Source organism: Nannobrachium achirus, assembly GCF_963921795.1.
Source record: "Nannobrachium achirus genome assembly, chromosome: 17".
Taxonomy (NCBI): domain Eukaryota; kingdom Metazoa; phylum Chordata; class Actinopteri; order Myctophiformes; family Myctophidae; genus Nannobrachium; species Nannobrachium achirus.
This window is the reverse complement of record NC_137824.1, coordinates 35867632-35888996: the sequence shown is the minus strand read 5'-3', so window position 1 is coordinate 35888996 and position 21365 is coordinate 35867632. Positions and strand designations below refer to the sequence as shown.

The following is a 21365-nucleotide window of genomic DNA, read 5'->3' as shown; positions in this document are numbered from 1 at the left end:
ATGGCACGTACATGAGTGCATGACATAATGTGGTTCAGGCAGTAACTTTTGTTTGACAGATGTCAGGGAACCTTCATGTGTGATTATTGAAAGCGCTTGTGTTAGAGAAAGCCAACACCGTCCACTGTTTTTATACCCACATATTCTGCATTCTAAAACCTGGGACTCGGCCCAAGTTAATTTTCCTCTGTTTTCAAAACAAAGTAATTCACATGTAAACCAATCAAAGTGATTGCATCGCATTCACACACTGCTACGGTTCACGTAAGTGCTAATGTTGAGCAAGAGTTTGAACAATCGTTGACTGCCAACCCTCTCCTGCACTGCTGGTGGTATCTATGCCAAATCGAGTTGGATGGATGGAGCTCACTGTAAAATTACAATAAACATAGGAGCAGAATTTAGAAGGTGGTGAGAAGCTTTGAAACGGCTAGGGTTGAAGACGGGACACTTGCAGAAAGTTGTCATAATTTACATGTACAGTAATGAACGTAAGTAGTAAGAAAAAAAAAAGACTGCAGTTTTGCAAGCACTTTAACCAACTAAGCCCTATTCAAACATTTTTTATTTATTTTTTAACATATTTTACGTGACCAAAATTGGGACGCCTGGTTGAATGGTTAAACTAGGGCTAGTCTCAGACCTCTTGAAATTGCATAGCTCTGAATGCATAATCTAACGGTTAACCTATAACCCCCAATTAACAGATTTGGACAAGAAATTAGCTTAAAAGGCAAGTATGTTTTAATTAATGGAAGAAATGGCATTTACCAAAATGAGTGCATTAAATGTGGTTTAGATGGGTCTTTTTGTTGAGTCTCAGGCAGTAGACAGCAACATTTAATGAGAAACTTTTATTTTAGTTCTGCAGCCTGCATATTTTTTAAGCCATATATCATTTAAACTCATAAGTGCATCCTGTAGTCCTTCCAATGAAAAGTTAATCAGAATATATAGTGCCGATGTCTGAATAGTAATGTATTAAATGGCAAAGGCGTATTGTAATGTCCCGATTATGAGTGTGTAGTGTTACCCCGGGGAACAGAAACAAATCTGGGTCATCTGGTGTAAGCTTTGTCACACTAAGTGTCTCCATGAGGGCATAACAGGCTCATTTTGAATCTAAAGTATTCTGCACCCTCCTTCCCTGTGGAAATCACTTCTCTACACCTGTTCCCCTGGTGCCTGTACCTATAAAGCATTCTACTCACTTTTCACTCATCTAACCTTTTCTGATTGTCCTCTTGTTTTTACACCCCCACCACCCCCCCACTCCCTACTGGTAGGAGTTGAAGGATGTCACCCACAAGGACCAAATGGCGGCTGCCCGCGGGATACTGCAGAGGAACATCCCCATGCTCTATACGGCGTCTCGTGCGTGCCTACAGCACCCAGACGTGGCGGCCTATAAGGCTAACCGTGACCTCATCTACAAGCAGCTGCAGCATGCGGTCTCTGGCATCTCCAACGCTGCTCAGGCCACTGCCACTGAGGACTCTGCCCTAAACCAGCCAGCTGGGGGTGGAGAGCTGGCCTACGCCATCAACAACTTTGACGTAGGTTCACTGACGTTGCCTTTGACCCAGTTGCTTTCTATTCACTTGCCTTTTGCACATCACTCGCCTTTTGGCACATTACTCACCAGAACAGTGAGTGAATACACCGCAGAGGGAGACCTTATTAACCAACAAAGAACCTTTTAAGCTATGCATGGGATTTCATTTGGTCTCTAGCTCAGTATGATTATGATTCACATGGATGATGGTTTGCATTGCTTACCTTATTTGAAAGGACATAGAGGCTAAACATTTCAAAACTGCTTAAATTTGTATTTGGGCTGCCCCCTGAAAGTCGATGATTGAAATCATCCATCATCTGTTAAACCGTTATCAATATCTGATATTTTAACCCCCTTCTCAGGCTTTTAGTCATTTAATAATGACATCTCTTAAACGGATAGCTGTGATTCTTCTTGCCTTGATGGTATCTGGTCTTATCTCTACTGTTGCTGCGGGGTAATAAAGGGGAAAATCCACTCCACAGTCCCATTCAGGACGAAAACGGGTCATGCCAACTCTGAGTTGTTACAACACTGCCTTTAGAGGTTACTTGAGTATTCCTTTGCTTTTAACGGTCACTCACTACCCGTGCTCAACTGAAAACTCTGGATCTCTTTCTTTGCTGTCCGTCCTGTTTATTCCGGGCCTCAGCCCTTTTTGATAAAACCCCCGTAAATTGAACTGCATTGCTTTCAGCATGTCCTTGTAATCCAGGATTGACTCTGATTAATTGTTTTTGGGGGTGAACAAAAAGCTTTGAATTTGGCGTGGGGGCAACCATTCAACCATCTAACTGCTCATTTTAAAATGTCAGGATTTTGATTTAACAGTTTCTATGTTGCATATTATTTGGTAGATTTAGGAATCAGGATTTTTGTATATTTCAGCTACGACACCGCCACATATTTAAGTATAGATGTGTCTTTACTGAGGCATATTCCCCATCCCTAGAATGAGCATGTAAGTTATACGGTTATTTTCTCCAATATTTGATTTCCTCCCTTCGTCTGCACAAGGTAACTTAGTAAACATAGGGACAAGCAGCGTCCAAGTTTCCCTGGACATTACATGAGCAAGGTTTCCCTGCACTCAAGCCCATGTAGTATAAAGTGAATGCCGATGTCTGTCTGACAGCATTGGTGAGACTGCCGTGTATCTGCTCCCTCAGAGCATGTTTTCTCAGCAGCCGACCTCAGGGTCAACTGGCTATCAGGCTGCTCCCACACCACGCCCGACAAACTGATCTTTATCAAAGTCCTAGTGCTATGGCCCGATTTCCTCCTTGATATTGAGAATATCTTTTTGAGCGGTGGTCACAACGCTCCTATACGTGGCCGTGTGTGTGGGTCTGTCTGTCTCCGTCCGTCCGTCCGTCCGTCCGTGTCTGTCTGTATGTAGCCTAACAGTACCTTTTTTTGACCACACATGTTAAGGGAGGGGCGCTGTTGTTCAGGCCAGACCAGACACACCAGACACACACACACACACACACACACACACACACACACACACAAGGATGGATACCAGTGGCGGCCTGAGTGACATGCATTTTATTATTAATATTTTGTTTAATATTGTTTTAATATTTTTTTATAATATATATATACAGGTATATATATATATATTTGTTTTGCTGTTGCGCAGCCTCCACGACCACCGCTCAGTTCACACGGGTGTGATTTTATTATCACGATACGATTAAATAATTGCATTTACGGCCACCTTAAATGCATTGAGTAAAACATGGGTAGGACGGTTAAAAACACTACATTCTCCCTTTTAGTGAATCTTTATAATCATTACTTAATGATGAGATAAGACCTTAAGAAATAAGCCAGCTCTCCACTTAATCTTTAACACCACTAATTTCCCACACACCCATTAGTTTTCCTTGGTCATGGCAACATCTCTGTGGCTCGATAGGATGTATAGGACTCTTGCATCACAGCTAATGGTCCTCGTAATTAAGGAAAATAAATTACATAGTGATATGCCCATCCTGATATACTCTTTGCTTCAGTTTATTGTAGATAATGTACCTCCTAGGCGGTTTTTAAGTTTGGGACCGTGTTTGTGTCATGAGTACATCCACACGGAACGCAATTATGACGCGACAATGAAGATGCTTATTGTATTTTTTTTAAACGAGGGCGATTTTGAAAGGAAGCATCACCAAATGATTTGAAATATTGATGCATTTTCTGATCTGTTTATGCGTCATGCTTGTGATGTGTAATGTACCTCATTCAGAAAAGAAAATGCATCACTTTATTGGCGTGTAATATTCGTTTTCTGTTTGTACTTGTGACACAAACAATAGACGAATTTAGTTTTTTGGGGTGAATTTATTGCATACGCACAAAAACACCCCCGGTGTGTTAGTAAGTGCCTTTAATTCTAAAGAGATACTCAATGGTGCTGTGTAATGGCTGTACAGACAAATTCCACCAAGTTCGTTAAACTTTGAGAGGGGGAGGAGAATGGGCTGTTTAAAGGTCGATTTGTACCCTGTGTACTTTACTATGTACTACTTACATTACATTGTTACATTTTATATATACGAGTACAAAGTAAATCAGTAAAATTCTTTGGTTTTGGTTCATCAGCATTTTATGAGCAAAAATAATAAGAAATAATAACTACTTCTTGAAATCTGTTCATCCATAAGGCCTTTATGTGCCACAAGGAACGAATTGGATGGGCAACAGGTAAAATGTTGTCCTACAAAAAAAGCGAGAATATAGCATTGCAATGCTTTGTTGGCCGATAGATCAGCCTTTTCTATATTCTTGGAAGCAAAATTAATTGGAACATTTTGAAACTTACAAATAAGGACGCAAAATAAGTCCTTAATATGATTAAGTATAGTTGTGAAAAATGAAGAAGGAATAAAAATAGGCAATGTATGTAGATTAGTTATGGCACACCTGTTTGGTTTGATGTGTTCAATGTTAGTACGTTATTGAAAAATAATGAGTGCTTTGGATGCTAATTACATGTCTAACTGCGGTTGTGCACAGTTGCACTGAATCTGAGACAAACAGTATTCACTGCCTCCTCCATCTCTTAATGCAGCAATCAGTGGAGTTTCCTCTCTTGTATCAATTGTTATCCATCACTCAGTTTCACGCAACCCTTGGGAGCCCATTGAATGACTATAATGAACAAGGTTGTGACTTTACCAATGTATCTGGTTGAAACACTCTGGGTAAAATGCTGCAGCTTCAATGTTTGATTAAATCGAGAATGTGAAGCCTGTTCATTAGCTCAATATTGTCATTTATTATTGACAGGGGGTTAAGTGCACATTACACACACTACATACAAAAAGAAACCCAATGGAACATTGACCTGGATTTCCTGGCTATAGGAAAGGACGTTTTTGTGTCATGATATTTTCAAGATCTATTTTAAAATACATAGTTTAAAAAGTAATTATCTGTTTGTGCTGGGACAGTTATTCATTGGAAAAATGCTCAGGTCCAACTTGACCATAATGCAGTAGCTCTTAGTCTAAAGACGAATAAACATGAGTTGAGCTAATCGTTGTAAGCAGAAAAGGTATTTGTCAAGGGGTATTCCTTAAAGCAACATACTTTTATGCTTTTTACTGTTGCTTACTTAATTAACCACATCAATGTTACTAGTTTGATCATGTCATTGTCATGACATTGGTGGAACATTTCTCAAAATGTTCTGCTGTCCTCAAATTAAGATTCTTCAAAATATTAAAAACAAAGTATAAAATAGAGCTTAAATGATTCAGTAGTCTGTGCATTGACTGCCAAGGCACTGGAACTTGAGTTGATTTTAACCACATGAACCCTCTCGTCGCTATTCTAGGGGAGAACATTCAGCGAAAATAGCAGCTCTACAAGCTAACAACATGTCAAGACTAAATGTGATATTTTCGGCAATGAGATTTGGTGTTGAGGGAAAAAATGTGGACCTAGTATAGAGCCCAGGGGACCCCAGTGAACTAAGTATATAGGGTTTAAGCAGTTAAAATGCTCAGGGTTGTAAAACCTCCAGAGGTGTCTCCCTCCCAGCAGGCAGATGGCATGCCTCTGTGAAGCTTCAGCAAATGAAATATGAGGATGAAGCATAAATGTACACGAAGCAAGACAGCAGAACTACTGCCTCTCGGATCTGATGCACCATTGATTTCCTGGTGACCATGCAGAAACTTTTTTTTAAGACAGACTTTTTCCAGACCAGCTCATTTCTGATGCTCAATTTCAAGCGCAAGGCAAAATTAATGAATGAGTCACACACACGCACACATACACGTTCTGTCTATCTCTCTCTCCCTCCCTCGGGTGCCTGTTGCCATGGCGATGTGACACGCAAGCAGAACAGGTCAGGCGAGATGGAATGGAGGCGGCTGGTGATGGTTTTGATAGAGGATGGGCCACCTAATAAAGCGGAATTCTAACAACTGAATTGTTGAATATTTTACTGTAAGGCACCGATGGTTGCGCATGTGTTTTTTCTTTTCTGTCAGGGTAAGATTGCTTTCTTCTCTTGCTGCCGCAAGCAACATTGTGGTACCTTACCCTCTGCAATGCTTCTCCAGCATGTCAACTACTTCCCCCTCTCGGCGAGCTTGCCCCCGTGAAATCAGACGTAAACAAGTGTTCTCTCTCCCATCCTGCAGATATAAGGGAGCAGAATGGGTTGCGATGCAAGTACAGCACCACTGTGACTCCTCTGAAAGGGCGTAATGAAACAAGGGCTATAAAATCTAATTCATCCACAAAAGAGCATTATCTATTCATAGGCTCATCTGTTAGCAGAAATGGCTCCCATTATCTGCTGTCAAGACCAGGAGCCCACTGCATGCTGTTTTGACTCATTCCTCATTCATTTATTAACACTTTATTGCAGTATATTAGGCTATGGTAGAGTAACCAAAATGTGCTTGTACTTTAAAAAAGTTTCAGCAAAGGATATTGTTGCTGTATTAGCCTACCAGTGTCCCCTAATCTTAGGAAGATTATGTTGTCTAGAGGAGTAATGAGAATATACTTTTTGAGCGGTGGTCACACTTTCTCCATAGCGTGGCCGTGTGTGTCTGTCTGTCTGTCTGTATGTAGCCTCTGGTGTAGCCTGAGTACCCTGGGTGACCAGAGAGGTGCTGTTGAGTCTAGCCTGCCCTGAGCATCAACTGCAATACACACACACACACACACACACACACACACACACACACACACACACACACACACACACACACACACACACACACACAGGCACCCCCCCCCCCCCCCCCCCCCACCACCGCTCAGTTCACACGGGTGTGATTTTTATTAGTATGATAGACTTGACAGCATTGCTTGCTTGGCCAAGACCAGCATCCTCATTAGCTCACATCCATGTTGGGTTTAACCCCTTTTAGTGCCTTTATGACGTCTGGCCTCTTATTATAATGTCTTAGATGTACAGTACATACACATTTGGTATTTGTCGGCATTCTGTGTTTGTAAAGTGATGAAATGTAATCTTAACGTTTTCAATTAGTATGAAATAATGTCACTTGCCTTTTGGCAGTCAAGTCTTTTAAAAATACTCCCTTGATGACCTGAAAATGCATCAAAGCGGTTGTGTTTGTACTTGGCCAATGCCTTTCAAGCATGTCTGCACTTGGCTTCTTCTCTGCTGTGATATAAATGACTGGTTCCCCCAGTTACCAACCGCCAACAAATTCTTTAATAGTATAAGGGCAAAGACTGTGTGTGTGTGTGTGTGTGTAATGAGCCATTTATCCCACAACCAAATCCATCTCCTGCTGTCCATTTGAGCCAGGAAATGAAGCGAGTGGTTTCTCAGACTCCTGTTTCATCAAATCCATTTCACCGTTTCACAGATTTTGGTCACCCTCGGCCATCTCCTGAAACTGTAGACGGGAGCATATTGTCTCTTGGCCCAAGGACTTGGAAAATAAAGACAGTTTAACCTTCAAGCTCTTCCCTCTAGATTTACCAGCCAGTCTGTCAAAATCTGTCAAATCAGCTCGCTCTCTTGCCAGCTGTCTCTCTGGGCTTGAGAAGGAGTGATAGACATACTATGATGGTGGCGTCTTTTTTTCCCCCCTTTTTTTAACACACTGTAACTTTTCTCCTTTTACAGAAACAAATCATCGTGGACCCCCTGGCATTCAGCGAGGAGCGTTTCCGCCCCTCCCTGGAGGAACGTCTGGAGAGCATTATCAGCGGTGCTGCCCTAATGGCTGATTCCTCTTGTACTCGCGATGATCGCAGGGAGCGCATTGTTGCAGAGTGCAACTCTGTCCGTCAGGCTCTCCAGGACCTTCTCTCCGAGTACATGGGCAATGTAAGTACCTCCACCTCTTGTGCCGCACCTTGGTAAACTTAGTACCTACTCCCTACTTCTACTACTTTATTACTTTCCTTCCCTCAACACTGGATCCCAGTGAGTGTCCCTTTGGCTCTGTTAAAGAGGAACTACACCCTGGCTGGCAGTAAACTAATGTTGCACTAACTTCCTCAGGTTGAAACCTTCCAATTAGGTTTCACTGCTGGCATCACCTGGCCACACCATTTTGATATATTACTTGTACCGTTTAACCATTGGCACATGAAGAAAAAAATAGACCATGTTGTCCACAAGTTTTTAGTTAACTGCAACAGCTAGAAGAAGGATGAAGTAGGTTCATAAAATGACATCTCACATGATTGCTCTGTAATGCAGCCTTTAAAACAGAAAATAGGTTTATGCCATGTACGATATTATGATATCCAAAATACCAGACGATATCTAGTCAAGTCTCATATCATGATATCAATATAATATTGATATATTGGCCAGTCGTAGTGGGTTGACAACTTTACTCTGCTCATTTATTCTTTGCTTGCAGGTGCTTCATTTTTCTTTCTCGTTTCAACACCTTCCCCCACCCTCATTTTACCTCACTGGTTGAATAATGGCAGTACTTAATCTCTTAACACCTCAACTCCTTATTCCATATGTCGTCTTGTTCTTCATCACTCTCGACACCATATGGCTGAAAAGAGATTTTTTGCAGATTTCAGTACCATGCCTTCGGACAAATTATTAGGTTGGAGTTAACAATCGCAACTGTCTTCCACAGTTAGTGGAGAAACTTGGCTGTCCTTACTGAAAACTTGTTTGTCTTTTTGTCTTTTTTTCCTTTTCATTTACTGGCAATGATGAGACATTTGATTTCCATTTCCTATGCTTTGATCTGTGACTGGCCTCTGCTAGCATCACGGTCTAAAATAGGTTTGAGAACTCCTATTAGGCTGTAGGATTCATTTTCTGATTATGTTCTCAAATCTGCTGCTTTTAACCACTTAAAGGAGTAGTTCACCCCATCCCCCCCCCCCCCCTTTTCTATCAATTACTCATCCCATGAAACCTCAAAATCATGGAGATTTTTAGTTTGTCGTATTTCTAAACCAACAATTTGATGACCGGGTCATTGGTCAGTAGGAGGTTCATCAAATTATGATGATTGTGACAAACGTATACATCCCTATGAATTCAAGGCTTCATGGGGTGTGTAATTGATAGAAAATAATGTTTTGGGTGAACTCCTCCTTTAAGCCGTGGGTAACTAGATTAGGAACCAAATGACACTGGGGGCTAGTTTCCCTGGTGTCTAGCTTTGGTAAACAATCGATGATATTCACTCTTTTGGATTGTGGGCATGATTACTTTAGGTTTGCTTGGATTAATTGATCTCTTGTAACTTAAATTAATTCTGGAAATAAGTGTTTTTTCAAACTGTAGTCATCATTTTATCAATAGGTTTTTCCTCTGCATTTGTCCTATTTGTTACTATTCACTCATACCAGGATATATAAAAGTGGGAAAGACAGTCGTTGTCTTTACCACACTCCAAAACCCCTCCCAGCATACATACCACTATCTTTGACCTGAACCATACGTTTTGCCCTGCACTGTTCAATATACCTTTATGAAACAGACATTTATCATTATGCATTATGTCTGATTCCTGAAGATAATATGAGCAACCTGGATTCACTCACATGGATCTCCGTGAGTGACTCCAGGTGTTGCTTGCTAAAAACAGCCGATCCACAAGCATCATGACATGTTGCGAGCCCGTAGATGATCTATATGTGGCGGACAACACCATCGGATTAATAAATGATTAGCTGACGTGATGTTGTTCTCTCCACTCGTAGCAGGAGATCATTAAAAGTTAATTCCATGACTGTATTTTGGAACTCTTCTTGCAAGATTTAAAAGCATAACATCCTTAAATCCTTATGCAGAGATTAAAAGTCTGTTTAATTGCCGTAAACTAAACTTTGATGTTCCTTGCGACAGTAACTCCCCCTTTCCCCGCTATGTGTGAGGAATAGTGACATAAGGTGCATTATTTTGCCTTGAGCATAATAATGAGACAATTAAGCGATATACGGTAATTTTCCCCCTAACGAAAGGCAGAAAATACTGGAACGTGTCGGAATCTATTTATTTTATTACCAACACAAAATCATGTTTTTACTGTACCGAAACCGTGACCCAAAAACCTATGTTTGAACCGAACCACAAGCTAACTGAACATTATACGCACGCGCGCGCGCGCGCGCACACACACACACACACACACACACACACACACACACACACACGCACACGCACGCATCTCCACCCCCTCACCACCTTGGGGTATCAACACAGTGTAGCCACCTGCTGCGAGACCATTCTGTGGAGAATGAAGCGTTTCTCCCTCTGCATTGTATATTTATCATTCTCCCCCTATTTAAAAACAGTCACCCCTGCATAAACAGCCACAGTCAGTACCCAACAAGTTTAGTGTCTTTTCCCTGCATGCATTTGTAATGCATTTATCAAGCCATTAAGTAACAGGGATTTCCTAGTCTCACACTAATTGCTCACACCAAAATCTATTTATCATTAAATGGGCACCATTATTCTCAGAAAATGACACATTTACAAAGTTGGTGTTTACTCTGTGATCAATCTCCATTGTATTTACTTGGTTGTTTCATGGAAAGGGAGCATGCTGCGCTAAGGAAATGTGCTTTGCGTAATCGATTTAAACTGGCATGTGTCCAAGCGCCACCTAAGCTTGTACGGATCAACGGTTTCTAAAGTATTTGAACTGGGTCTGGTCTCCTGTGTGCAATTTCCAAGATTTCTACTGTCACGGTTTCAGAATTGCTGCTAGTTTAGGTCCTTAACAGCTGGAAGGTCTTGGTGAATTATCTGTTCTATGCACCCTTCTTTTTTTGTCACTGTGCTTAATTAAGTGCATGGCCATATGGACAGTGATGTACAGGCCTTAACTCCTAAGCCACTCAGCTTTCACATGAAAGTTCACTACGGTGCCTGGGTTTGTTTCATTGTGTACCTGATCTGAATTGATTTGTTTTCCAACAGCTCAAGTGCACATGTAATCACTGTAAAAATCTTTCTTAATCCTTGTAAATAAGCCAGTGGAATCATTTAAGCTGTCAGGGGGCGTGAAAGGCAATGTATCCTGTTCCATTCTGGGTATTTCCATAATGAGAAGTTAGAATGTGCCTGGCTGCCACAGCCTCCCCAAGGGATTCCTGCCAGTAAAGCACAGCTTGTTGTCTGAAGGAAGGGTTGGTGTTCAGGGAGGAGCAATGTACCTTGGCAATGTCACATTTCTTCTCAGACATGTGCTATCTCGCTGTCTTCCCGTGTTTGTCTTTCTGTCCATCTACTGTTAGGATTGTCTCACACACGTCTCTCACATGTGTCCCTCCATTCTCTGGTCCTCATTCATGTTGGCCCTTTCCTTTTGGCCTGTGACATCTGTGTTTTAACCAGCCTCTGACTCTCCTCCCTGTAATTTAACTGTGAAATTGCTTTTTGATGTTGGATGCCAGACAATGAGAGAGTGAGCCAGCCAGAGACATTATATTACTCTGGTGTAATGCCTTATTTCTCACCATCTAGCACTTAAACCATCTTGCATGATCCATATTTTGACTGTGCTGTGTCCAAAACACAAACCGCGTTTACACAGCTTTTTCAATGCTGGAATGTTGCACCATTATTCAGCCTTGTTGGTCTGTATAGAAGGTACTGACATGAATTGGGGGACGTTGTTGTTCTGCCGTTAAGTAGGCAGAGGAGGTAGTCGGGGCCAGAGCAAAGCATGTCCACGATGATCTCACTTTGGGGGGGGGGGGGGGGGGGGGGGGTGTTGTGTGTGTATCTGTGAGATATTACGCTACCTTCTGCTAGAGTTATCACCAGAATTCAGATGCTGGGATTTAATTTGGTTAAGCAATTTTTTATATTTTTGACAACTGAGTGTGTTATGCAACTTTAATATCACTATGCCCTTAAGGTAAATGTATGCTTTGAGCAACAAGTGTCAAATGACACTTCCCACTACATGTCTCACAATGTTCTGAGCATTCATACTGTATGCAACTCGCCGACAGCGTTGCCAGCAACTCTTTGTACTTGAAACTCTTAATCTTCCCAACCAGTCGCAGTACGCGACATTAGATGAAGGGTCTGCAACAATTCATTTATGTGGCACCACTTAATGTACGTGACGGTGACATGTTACAGGGCTGAGGTAGGTTTCTTTTAATACCAATACACAATTTCTGAGTGATTACCATTAAGGATATCCCACCACATTGACGTACATTTAAAGATACGTTTAGGCATTTTTTACATTTTCCTTTTTTAGATTTGTTGTTCATGTGCAACCCACTTCTGAGTTATGTCATGTAAAATCGCAAAGAGACGGCATGAATGCTCTTTGTTTTGTTCAAATGCAGTAGGAGTGAAAGTAAATCACCAGTAAAGGAAGTTGGTTTCCATGGTTGCCTTTTTGAGCTAGAGTGCATCAACCCCCCAAGCCTTGTCATTGCAGCCAGAGCTATCGTTGTCACCCTTTGTCAAGGAGCTGCCATTCAAGTAATGCACAGTGAGCATGAGGAGGAATATGGAAACCTTATTCATTCAAGTAGACATTCAAATAGATGTGGCTCCTTTAAATGGTGCCTATTCTAGACATATTACATTTTGAATGGTTGTCTTGAATGGCACTTGGGTTTTTAATGGGACTTGGGAATTGTGCCGTGGGACAAGCTTTGGAAAAAGACAATCACCTATTGAGGGTATCGAAGGAGGATTAGATGCGTTCTCTGCTTATAACAGTGCAATAACCCCATTCTGAAGTTCATCCCTCATGATGGGACTATCATGAGACATGTCATTTGACAGTGCCTCACCTAGAAATAACCTTCATGCAGAGAGCTTATTCTTTATTCATTCATATTTGCCAGTGACAAGACCTCATGATATGAGGTCACATGGCCTGTCAATACAGGCATTGCAAGTCATAGCTCACGCTTCCAGAACGCTGGCAGTTTATTTTCCATCCGCACATTGATCTTGCTCTGTGTCGCAGAACGTAGAATTACAAAGGAACAGAGTCACCGTGAAGATGGTGTTTGAGCACGACAGGGGTTTGGCCACTCCGTCGGTCAGATGAAGGAAACTGATTAGAGAGACGTGGTATGAAGTTGTCTGCCATTGAATGTCATAGTAGAGTCTCCCAGAGGTGCAGCGCAGCATAGCGAGACAGCTTGGGTCTTGACCCGGTGTATTTAACCAATAGTTGACGTGTGACAGGTACCTTGGCAGTGCCTGACAGACTAAACCCCTCCTCACCTCAACTTGATGAGGATGCCAGCGCTGTCATTTTGAGGAACAACTGCCAATTATAGATAAGGTGTTGATTGAATGTCATTCACGCCCGACAAAAAATACAGCCAATTGGCTTTTAGACAGGTATACAAAAGACATGCTTGTTCTTGAGTTAAAACTCATATGTGGTGGCCTGTGGTGATTGAAAAGGGTTTTAAATTAACGGGTGGTGTAGCCTTTGCAAGATGCTGTTGAAATTCTATCATAAGGTTTTTTTCTCACAACTGATTCTGTTGGACTGCTAACCTGTTTTCTTCCCTTCTGCTGCTTCCTCAGTCTTCACGCTACTAACTATATTCAAAACCCTTCTTACCAGTTTTCTTTTTTGCCTGCCTCTTACTCTACCTTTCCAATTGCCCCAACATTATGGGGCCTAAAGAAATTTACTTTCTAACCAGGATGACCTAGTCTTTAGATTTGAGATTATTTGTGGAGAAATTCGCTCGAGCTTTAAAAACTAAAATCTATTTTTTTTTTGCTTAACTAATGCGATCTGAATGTTAATGTGCTACTGCACCCGAGGTCTGTATTTGACTGTCCTTGCCTCTCAATAATCCTGAATGGTTGCATAGAATTTAGAATGAGTTTATTCCCGCTCTATCGTCCCTGACATCTGTGTCTTATTATCTTATTCTCAAATACATCACGCTCTGATCTCAACCTTATTTTCATTTTACATCTCATTTTCTTTAGGTACTGAATTAATTCAGAAGTTGAATAAAAGATGCATTCTCTCTGTTCTTTCTTACCGTTCGCTTCAGTTTTAAATGTCAGTTGAAAATACTTTTTTTTTTGGGGGGTCATGATGGTATGTTTTTTTCATGATCCACTTTTGAGTTGTTGCCTTTAAATGCCCAATACAAATTAAATCAAAACATAACGGTAACGGCACGGTTTTGAAGTTCAAGGAGTCTCAAGCACGTTTGCTTGATGGTGCTTAGTTGTGACATGAATGAAGAGTCCTTGGTACCTTAATTCTAGGTTTACTGTGTCATCTCTTGTCTACAGCTCAGTACAGTTTTGTGGATATGAATTAGGCTTGTGCTATTGTGCAACAGGTGATGGTTGCGTAACTTGTTTTGATGTGAGGACCTCGAATTTTCCATAATTTAACAAATTGTAAGAGCAGCATATTCAGTAGCTTGTTGAGTAGAGGCGACATGTTGCACTCCTAGTCGTCCTGCTTGTTTGCAAGGCGACACAAGTGCCATGACCAAAAGCACATAAGGCTGGGGGATACTTGAACACTCAGTACTCCTTCTGTGATGCTTCACCTTGCAGCACACACTACCATTGAAGCAGCAAGTTCATTAACACTCTACAGCAGCTCTCATTATGGAGCTGGCATAGTTTAAAGGTTAAGGAAAGCAGAAGCTGGTGAAGTTTAGTGGTTAAGGAATGGCAAAACAATTGTAGTTAGGGGTTAAGGAATGGAGAAGCTGGTGTTTAGTTGTTAAGGAATGGAGGGGTTGTAGTTTAGGTGCCAAGGAATGTAGAAGCTGGTGTAGTTACACGTCAAGGAATGTAGGAACTGGTGAAAACTGAAAAGTAATGGAGGAGTTGGTGAAACAAGTATTTGGGGATGACTTATCTCCAGGAGTGTCATTAGCGGGGCTGTTAAGGAGAACAATACTTCAGTTCTGGAAAGAAGCACCACAATTTTACAGAGTGTACCTCTTGGGTCATTCTTTAGAAAAATCACATTAGACACTTAATTTTCAAAATGTCCGCCAGTTTTAAAGATGGCCGCCTTTTCGGATATGTTTTACAGTACGCCAGCCAGTTAATATCGAATTTTCATAATATTAGAGTTGTTTTGTAGGTTTTAAAACATCCTGAGTTCATTTATTACACTTTTAAAGCAGCCAGAATAACCTTTCTGACTTTTGGTTGGGGTCTTTCCTCACCTGGGACCCCCCAGACAGACCCCTGAGCCTATTTCAGTAATCGCTCTGCTCCTGCACCAGAACAATGTTAAATTAGATCTGAAATATGCTCTGAAATAAAAAATGACTAGTAGCAAATAACAGAGGTCTTCCACGGGGGGTCCGGGACCCCTGGGGGGGTCCTCAGAGCTATTACAGGGGGCCTGCCAAATCTCGATGAGATCTTTTTTTTTTCTTTTTTTTTTTACATTTGAAACTTTGAATGTTTTTATGTATCCTGGTTTTATGTATTGTACTTTGATGGTTTATTAGTATTCTCAGTATTATTTATAATGTTTTTTGTGTTAAAACAGTTATGGTTGACAGCTGTTACTGCAGGAATTGCAATAATGAAGGTATTGCAACTTTTCACTTTGGGTGCAGAACAACATTTCCATTTATTGCACTGCACTCACACTGACAACACATACATACACACACACACACACACACACACACACACACACACACACACACACACACACACACACACACACACACACACACACACACACACATTTTAACCATTTATTTATGTCCACACAAAGGAGATGCATACAAGGACACAAATAGTATAGGTGCAGTAGAGTAACATTTACAAAATCATGGCATTATGTCTTCATGATACAATAGCAAGGCACTTGGTACTCTACGGGTATAAGTAACAGCGTCTCCGCCATATGTGGCGGCTGCCGATTATAGCGGAGACGGAACAATACTTTGCCAGCCTTTTTGCCTCTTTTTTAGGCACTCCAAGTTGTTGAAACCCTCTAACAACCAGCCTGTGGGTATGTCCTAGGCTGCCAAATATGAAAACAAATAGTCTGCACCTGTACCCCAGCTCTGAGATCGTATTTAGGAGAGGTTGGTATTTAATGACCTTGGTCATGAAAGCTTCCTCTAGGCTAGGGTCAAAGGTGCAGGCCATCTCCAATACAGACACTTCCCTGGACTCTTCATCAACCACAACAACATCTGGTGTATTAGCTGTCAAAGATGCAAACATTTCCAAGTTATCACAGAGATGAAACATGGATGGAATGACACGGGAATGTTTGTACGTACACACACACACACACACACACACACACACACACACACACACACACACACACACACACACACACACACACACCTCTTTGTTATTGTCACCCCAAAACCCTCACCTTATCCTCTTATAGAGCCCATGGTTAATTACGCCCAAAGAGATTCACTACACTACAGTAATTTCAGACATGCAGGATATATTCGTCTTCATCATCATCATCATCTTCAATGTCCAACCTAATAGTGTTGACACAGTCTCCACCATAGCATAGAGTGAAAGGCAGGTTATTTGAGCAGCTGCACCGTCCCTTACAACCTGCTTTGCAGACACATTTGATGGGCTCAAGTACTGCCTTTGGAGCAGGGAGAGCAAGAAAACTGAAACCTGGAATATACCCTCCACTCTCTGAATTCCATCTATTTTCTTCGATTGGTGGAAGCACAGGGAAATTTGTCAGGTATGATTTATCCTGCATTGTGACGGAGTTGGCACGGAGGTAATGTGGTAGCAGTGCAGCACGAGTTGGAGGTAGCATCTCACCCTCCAAGTTATTTGACAGAAATAGTTCCCATCTGAGTAATCCCAGGGTTGTTGGACCTTTTGAACTGTAAACATGGCATGCAAAATGTTCGGACTGCAATGTTGATGGAAGCTCACAATTTATAAGCTCAGGAGGAATGGCCAATGACCTTGCCAAGGTCCTTGAAGCGGTTAGTGGCTTGGTCATCATCATCATCATCATCATCATCATCATCAAGTAGGCATTGACCCATGTCTTTTTGGTGATTCCAACAAATGTTCTTCCCCAGTCAACACCTGAAAAACGCAAAGGAACCCTTGACATTTGTAACATCAACTTGAACTCACTCGAATATATCAATTTCCTTTTTTTGTACCGGAGGCAAGGACTTGATAAGGAATCGGGGTATCAGCCTCTTCATGTGTTTGCACTTCCTCAAAATCATGTCCCTTGATGAAGGTATCGTATTATGATGCCTACTTCGTCATACCTGACAAATTGCCCTGAGCTTCCATCAATTGAAAAAATAGATGGAATTCAGAGAGTGGAGGGTATGATCCAGTCAGGTTTCTTGCCATCCCTGCTGCAAAGGCAAAGCTCATCAAATGTGTTTGCAAAGCAGGTTACAAGGGACGGTGCAGCTGCTCAAACAATAACCTGCCTTGCACTCTCCTCCCTGCAAATGATATAGTGGAAACTGTCAACATTATTAGGGAGGACATGTATAGTAGTGAATTTCTTTGGGTACAATTGACCGTGAGCTCTTTAAGAGGATAGGGTGCGGGTTTTGGGGTGACGATAACAAAGAGGTGTGTGTGTTGTGTTGTCAGTGTTAGTGCAATGCAATAAATGGACATGTTAGACTGTGCGCCCAAAGTGAGAAGTTGCAATACCTTAATTCTTGCAATACCTGTGAACCTGTCTGTCTAACACACACATGTTATAAATCATACTGAGAATACTAATAAAAACAGTTTCAAATGTAAAAATATATATACATATAAAAAAAAGGAACTTCCCCATCAAGATTCGGCAGGCCTCCTGTAGTAACTCTGAGGACCCCCTAGGGGTCCGGGACCCCTGTGGAAGACCCCTGGGTATTTGCTACTACTCATTTTTGCTTTCAGAGCCCAGTTACAACAACTTTAATGCTTCAGTTATGATCTAATTTAACATTGCTCTGGAGCAGGAGCAAAGCGACTACTCAGATAAGCTCAGGGGTCTGTTTGGGGGGTCCCAGGTGAGGAAAGACCCAACCAAAAGTCAGAAAAGTTATTCTGGCTGCTTTAAAAGAGTAATAAATGAACTCACGATGTTTTAAAACCTACAAAACAACTCTAATATTATGAAAATCGGACATTAACTGGCTGGCGTACTGTTCAGAGGCAGCCATCTTGGAAACATGGCAGCCATTTTGATTTTTCAGTGTCTAACGTGTTTTATCATAGGAACAACCCCTAAGGAGTACTTGTGAAAAGTTTTAGGTTTCTTTCCACTTGTGAAGTATTTTAGTGCAAAAATGCATTTACCTGCCCCGCTACATGTACTTGTCTGAGGGCAGCAACTGTTCTGCAGTCATATAGTAATTCTATGCAATGAATGCCATGGCTTGTGTTTATTAATCTACAGCCTTCTGTTATAGCAGAAGTGGACATCTTGTTATGCAATCCAATAAAAGAACAAACATTGTCCTTGCAGATTCTTCCTACAGGTATGACAAGAATTCTTTATCGACGTGTTCATGAATATCTATGCTAGTTTAGAATCCTGGCAAGAGTTGCACGCTGGTCTCTGCTGAATTGCCTCCGTAGGAAACCAAAGTCATTTTAATTCAAGGCTTTTATTACAATGTGGTGTGATTTCCATGACACAGTAGGCACACATGGCTCATTGATTGATTTGACTGCTTAGCATAATGCAAGGCAGCATGGAATTGTGAGTGGGTGACTGGCATGTTAGGTAGGTTGGTCCCGAAGGGTGCGACGGTTCAGATTTCTAGCAAATGTGTCACATTGTTGCGGACACGCCAAATAATTGGTTACAGTTATATCTCCCCTCTCCTCTCTGAGACATTGGAAAAGGTGCCTTGGTACTGTATTGTGACAGTAATCTCGTGAGACAAGGTGGCCTAGTCAGCCAGTCATGGGGGGTGCAGTCAGTGTTTGCCCCAGCACTGACACATGGCGTGACCTTAATTATTCCATATTGTCGTGACAGTTTCACATGGCACATGTTGAGTCAAACCTCTTCTGACACATTTTATTAATAATGTATAGAAGTTACCAACATCTGTAGGTGTTTTGTTACACAAGAACGGCTGATGCTGAGATGCTTTGACATATTAAGCCACTGACATTTAAAAGACTTAAACTTGAAGTCATACATTAGCTTTCAGCAGCGAACGGGCGTTGCTGAACACTGCCACCTCATTCAGAAAACAATTTAGGGGGACACACAGAAGGGGTGGGGGGAGTAAACATTTTTGCCACAATATCACTGGGGCTTGTAAGACCAATGCACACAGACAAGTTTGTAGTGTAGTAGACACATCATTAATAATAACTTCCACAATGGGATGTTGCTGTCTTGTCAGGAATGGTAATGCTATTGTCTACATGAGGCCTTCACACAAAGACAAACGTTCTAGTAGAAACATTATTATTAATAAGTTCTATAATGGGATGGTACTTGTCAGGAATGGTAATGTTATTGTCTGCATGATGGCTTAAGTCTGAACTGATTCAAAAACTAGAGATTTTCTCTGAAGTACATGAACCACCACAATGCAATTATTTGTCCAAGTCACAAGATTTGACGCAATTAAAAACTCAAGCAAACCATCCAACAGTTTCATACCGAAGCGATTGAAATATTTTTTGGTGTTTGACAAAAAATATATAAAACTAAGTCGTAGAACAATGTTGTGGCATTGCACAGCTCTGCATACTGCTCTCAATCTGGCCCACAAAGTTCTCAAATAAAAACAAAATAACCCCCAGAAAGATCTACATTCTAAAAGCCAGCATTTGTTAATGGTTTTGATGTATATGTATATATTTAAAACATAATGTGTTTGATAATGTGAGTGATGCAGTACAGCTGTAAAATAATAAACTACCCCATTGTCGGTCTACCAAATTCATGCAGTTTTAACCCAATTCAGCACCGTGTTTCAAGTTTAATTTAATTGTCTGTGTGGCCCTTTGCTCACTTTATCGAAGTCTATATGGCCCTCTGGAAACCAAATGCTGCCCAACCCTGCACTGGACAGTAGTTTTCCTAGCTCATTCTTTTCTTTAATACCTTTTCTCAATGGCAAGCTTCTGCTGCTCTCTCTTTGCCCTTTTCTCACATGCTCCTGCCTCTCTCCCCCCATGGATCTACGTTTGAGTCTCGCTTTACATCTTTCTCCTTGTCTTTCCATCTCTTCTGTCCCTCTTGTGTCCTGCTCTCTGTGTCCTGCTCTCTCCACAGCATGCCTTCTAAAGAGAGCAGATCTACAAGCTCACAATGTGTCACGTTGCAATGTGTTGTGAGCTTGTCGATTGGTTTTCAGTACACGACACCCGCACTTAACTAAGTATAAATCAGGATTTACTCTCTTCCCTCTTCTGACTCTGTATTCTGCCTCGGGCATCTACACTAACTGACAGACGGTTCTGTTTCATCCTTGTCCCTCTCTGCTCATACGGTTGCCTGCCTCAATGTGTTTAACTTCAGCGGATAATCTACCTTGCGCACCTGAAAACTCCCATATGGCTTTTGTCTCTCGGCTAACGTGTTGGCAGCCAATGAAAGATGATTAGCTTCAAGGTAACGTGGTTGGGACCGCTTCTTATTTGAAGTGGACACTGATTTGGCACTTGACAGCGCGTTCTGATTGACTTGCTCTTCACCTACTCTGAAAAAATATAATACTTGCTACTGAGCTCTCAATGTCCAGAGGGAGAGATTATAGCCTAGCCCTGGTCTCGGGGCTGGGTAGGGAACTGTGAAAATGGCTCAAAATAGATTTTAGCCATTGGTTCCTTCCTGCCTGTGGTTGTGTGAAGTGGAAGGGAGTTCAAAGGGGAGATGCCTAATGCAAATTCAGAGTGAGCACTTCAATTTATCTAGTTGTAATCTCATCTAAATCCATAATTAAAGCAAATTACTCCACACACAATGTATCAAGGACAAGATTTAATGTCCCAGAGGCTTTCCATGTATTTACAACCTCCATAAAACACTTGTCTGTCACTAACGGGCTGTCAGATCACATTTCCACAGACATCGTCTGTGACCTCTTCCTCTTGATGTCTAGCCCAGTGGTTCCCAATTTTTTTTATTGGAGCCCCTCTACTTACATCGGACAAAATCAGGGACCCCCCACACACGGGCTATGCACGCAGACACTTGTTTTTCCAGATCACTTAAGTGTTAACCATTTAAGCTATTTACTTCTCCTGTGCCAAATAGCGAAAATGGCAGATCTACAAGCTCACAGCTTTTTACAATATAATGTCATGCCGAAAATAGGGATGTCAGGTATTTCAGGGAAGCAGTGCACTTAAATAGTGTTGCATGTGGGTGTT

The 21365-nt window shown here is 41.6% G+C and overlaps 1 protein-coding gene across 1 annotated transcript in view; it reads left to right on the top strand.

Annotated features, from left to right (window-relative positions):
- Window positions 1-21365, top strand: part of ctnna1 (catenin (cadherin-associated protein), alpha 1) — a 122881-nt gene that overhangs the window by 16488 nt on the left and 85028 nt on the right. The window contains exons 6-7 of the mRNA XM_080746408.1: window positions 1287-1556; window positions 7689-7892. Coding sequence (XP_080602534.1) covers window positions 1287-1556; window positions 7689-7892 — 474 coding nt within the window. The remainder of the gene's footprint in view (window positions 1-1286; window positions 1557-7688; window positions 7893-21365) is intronic.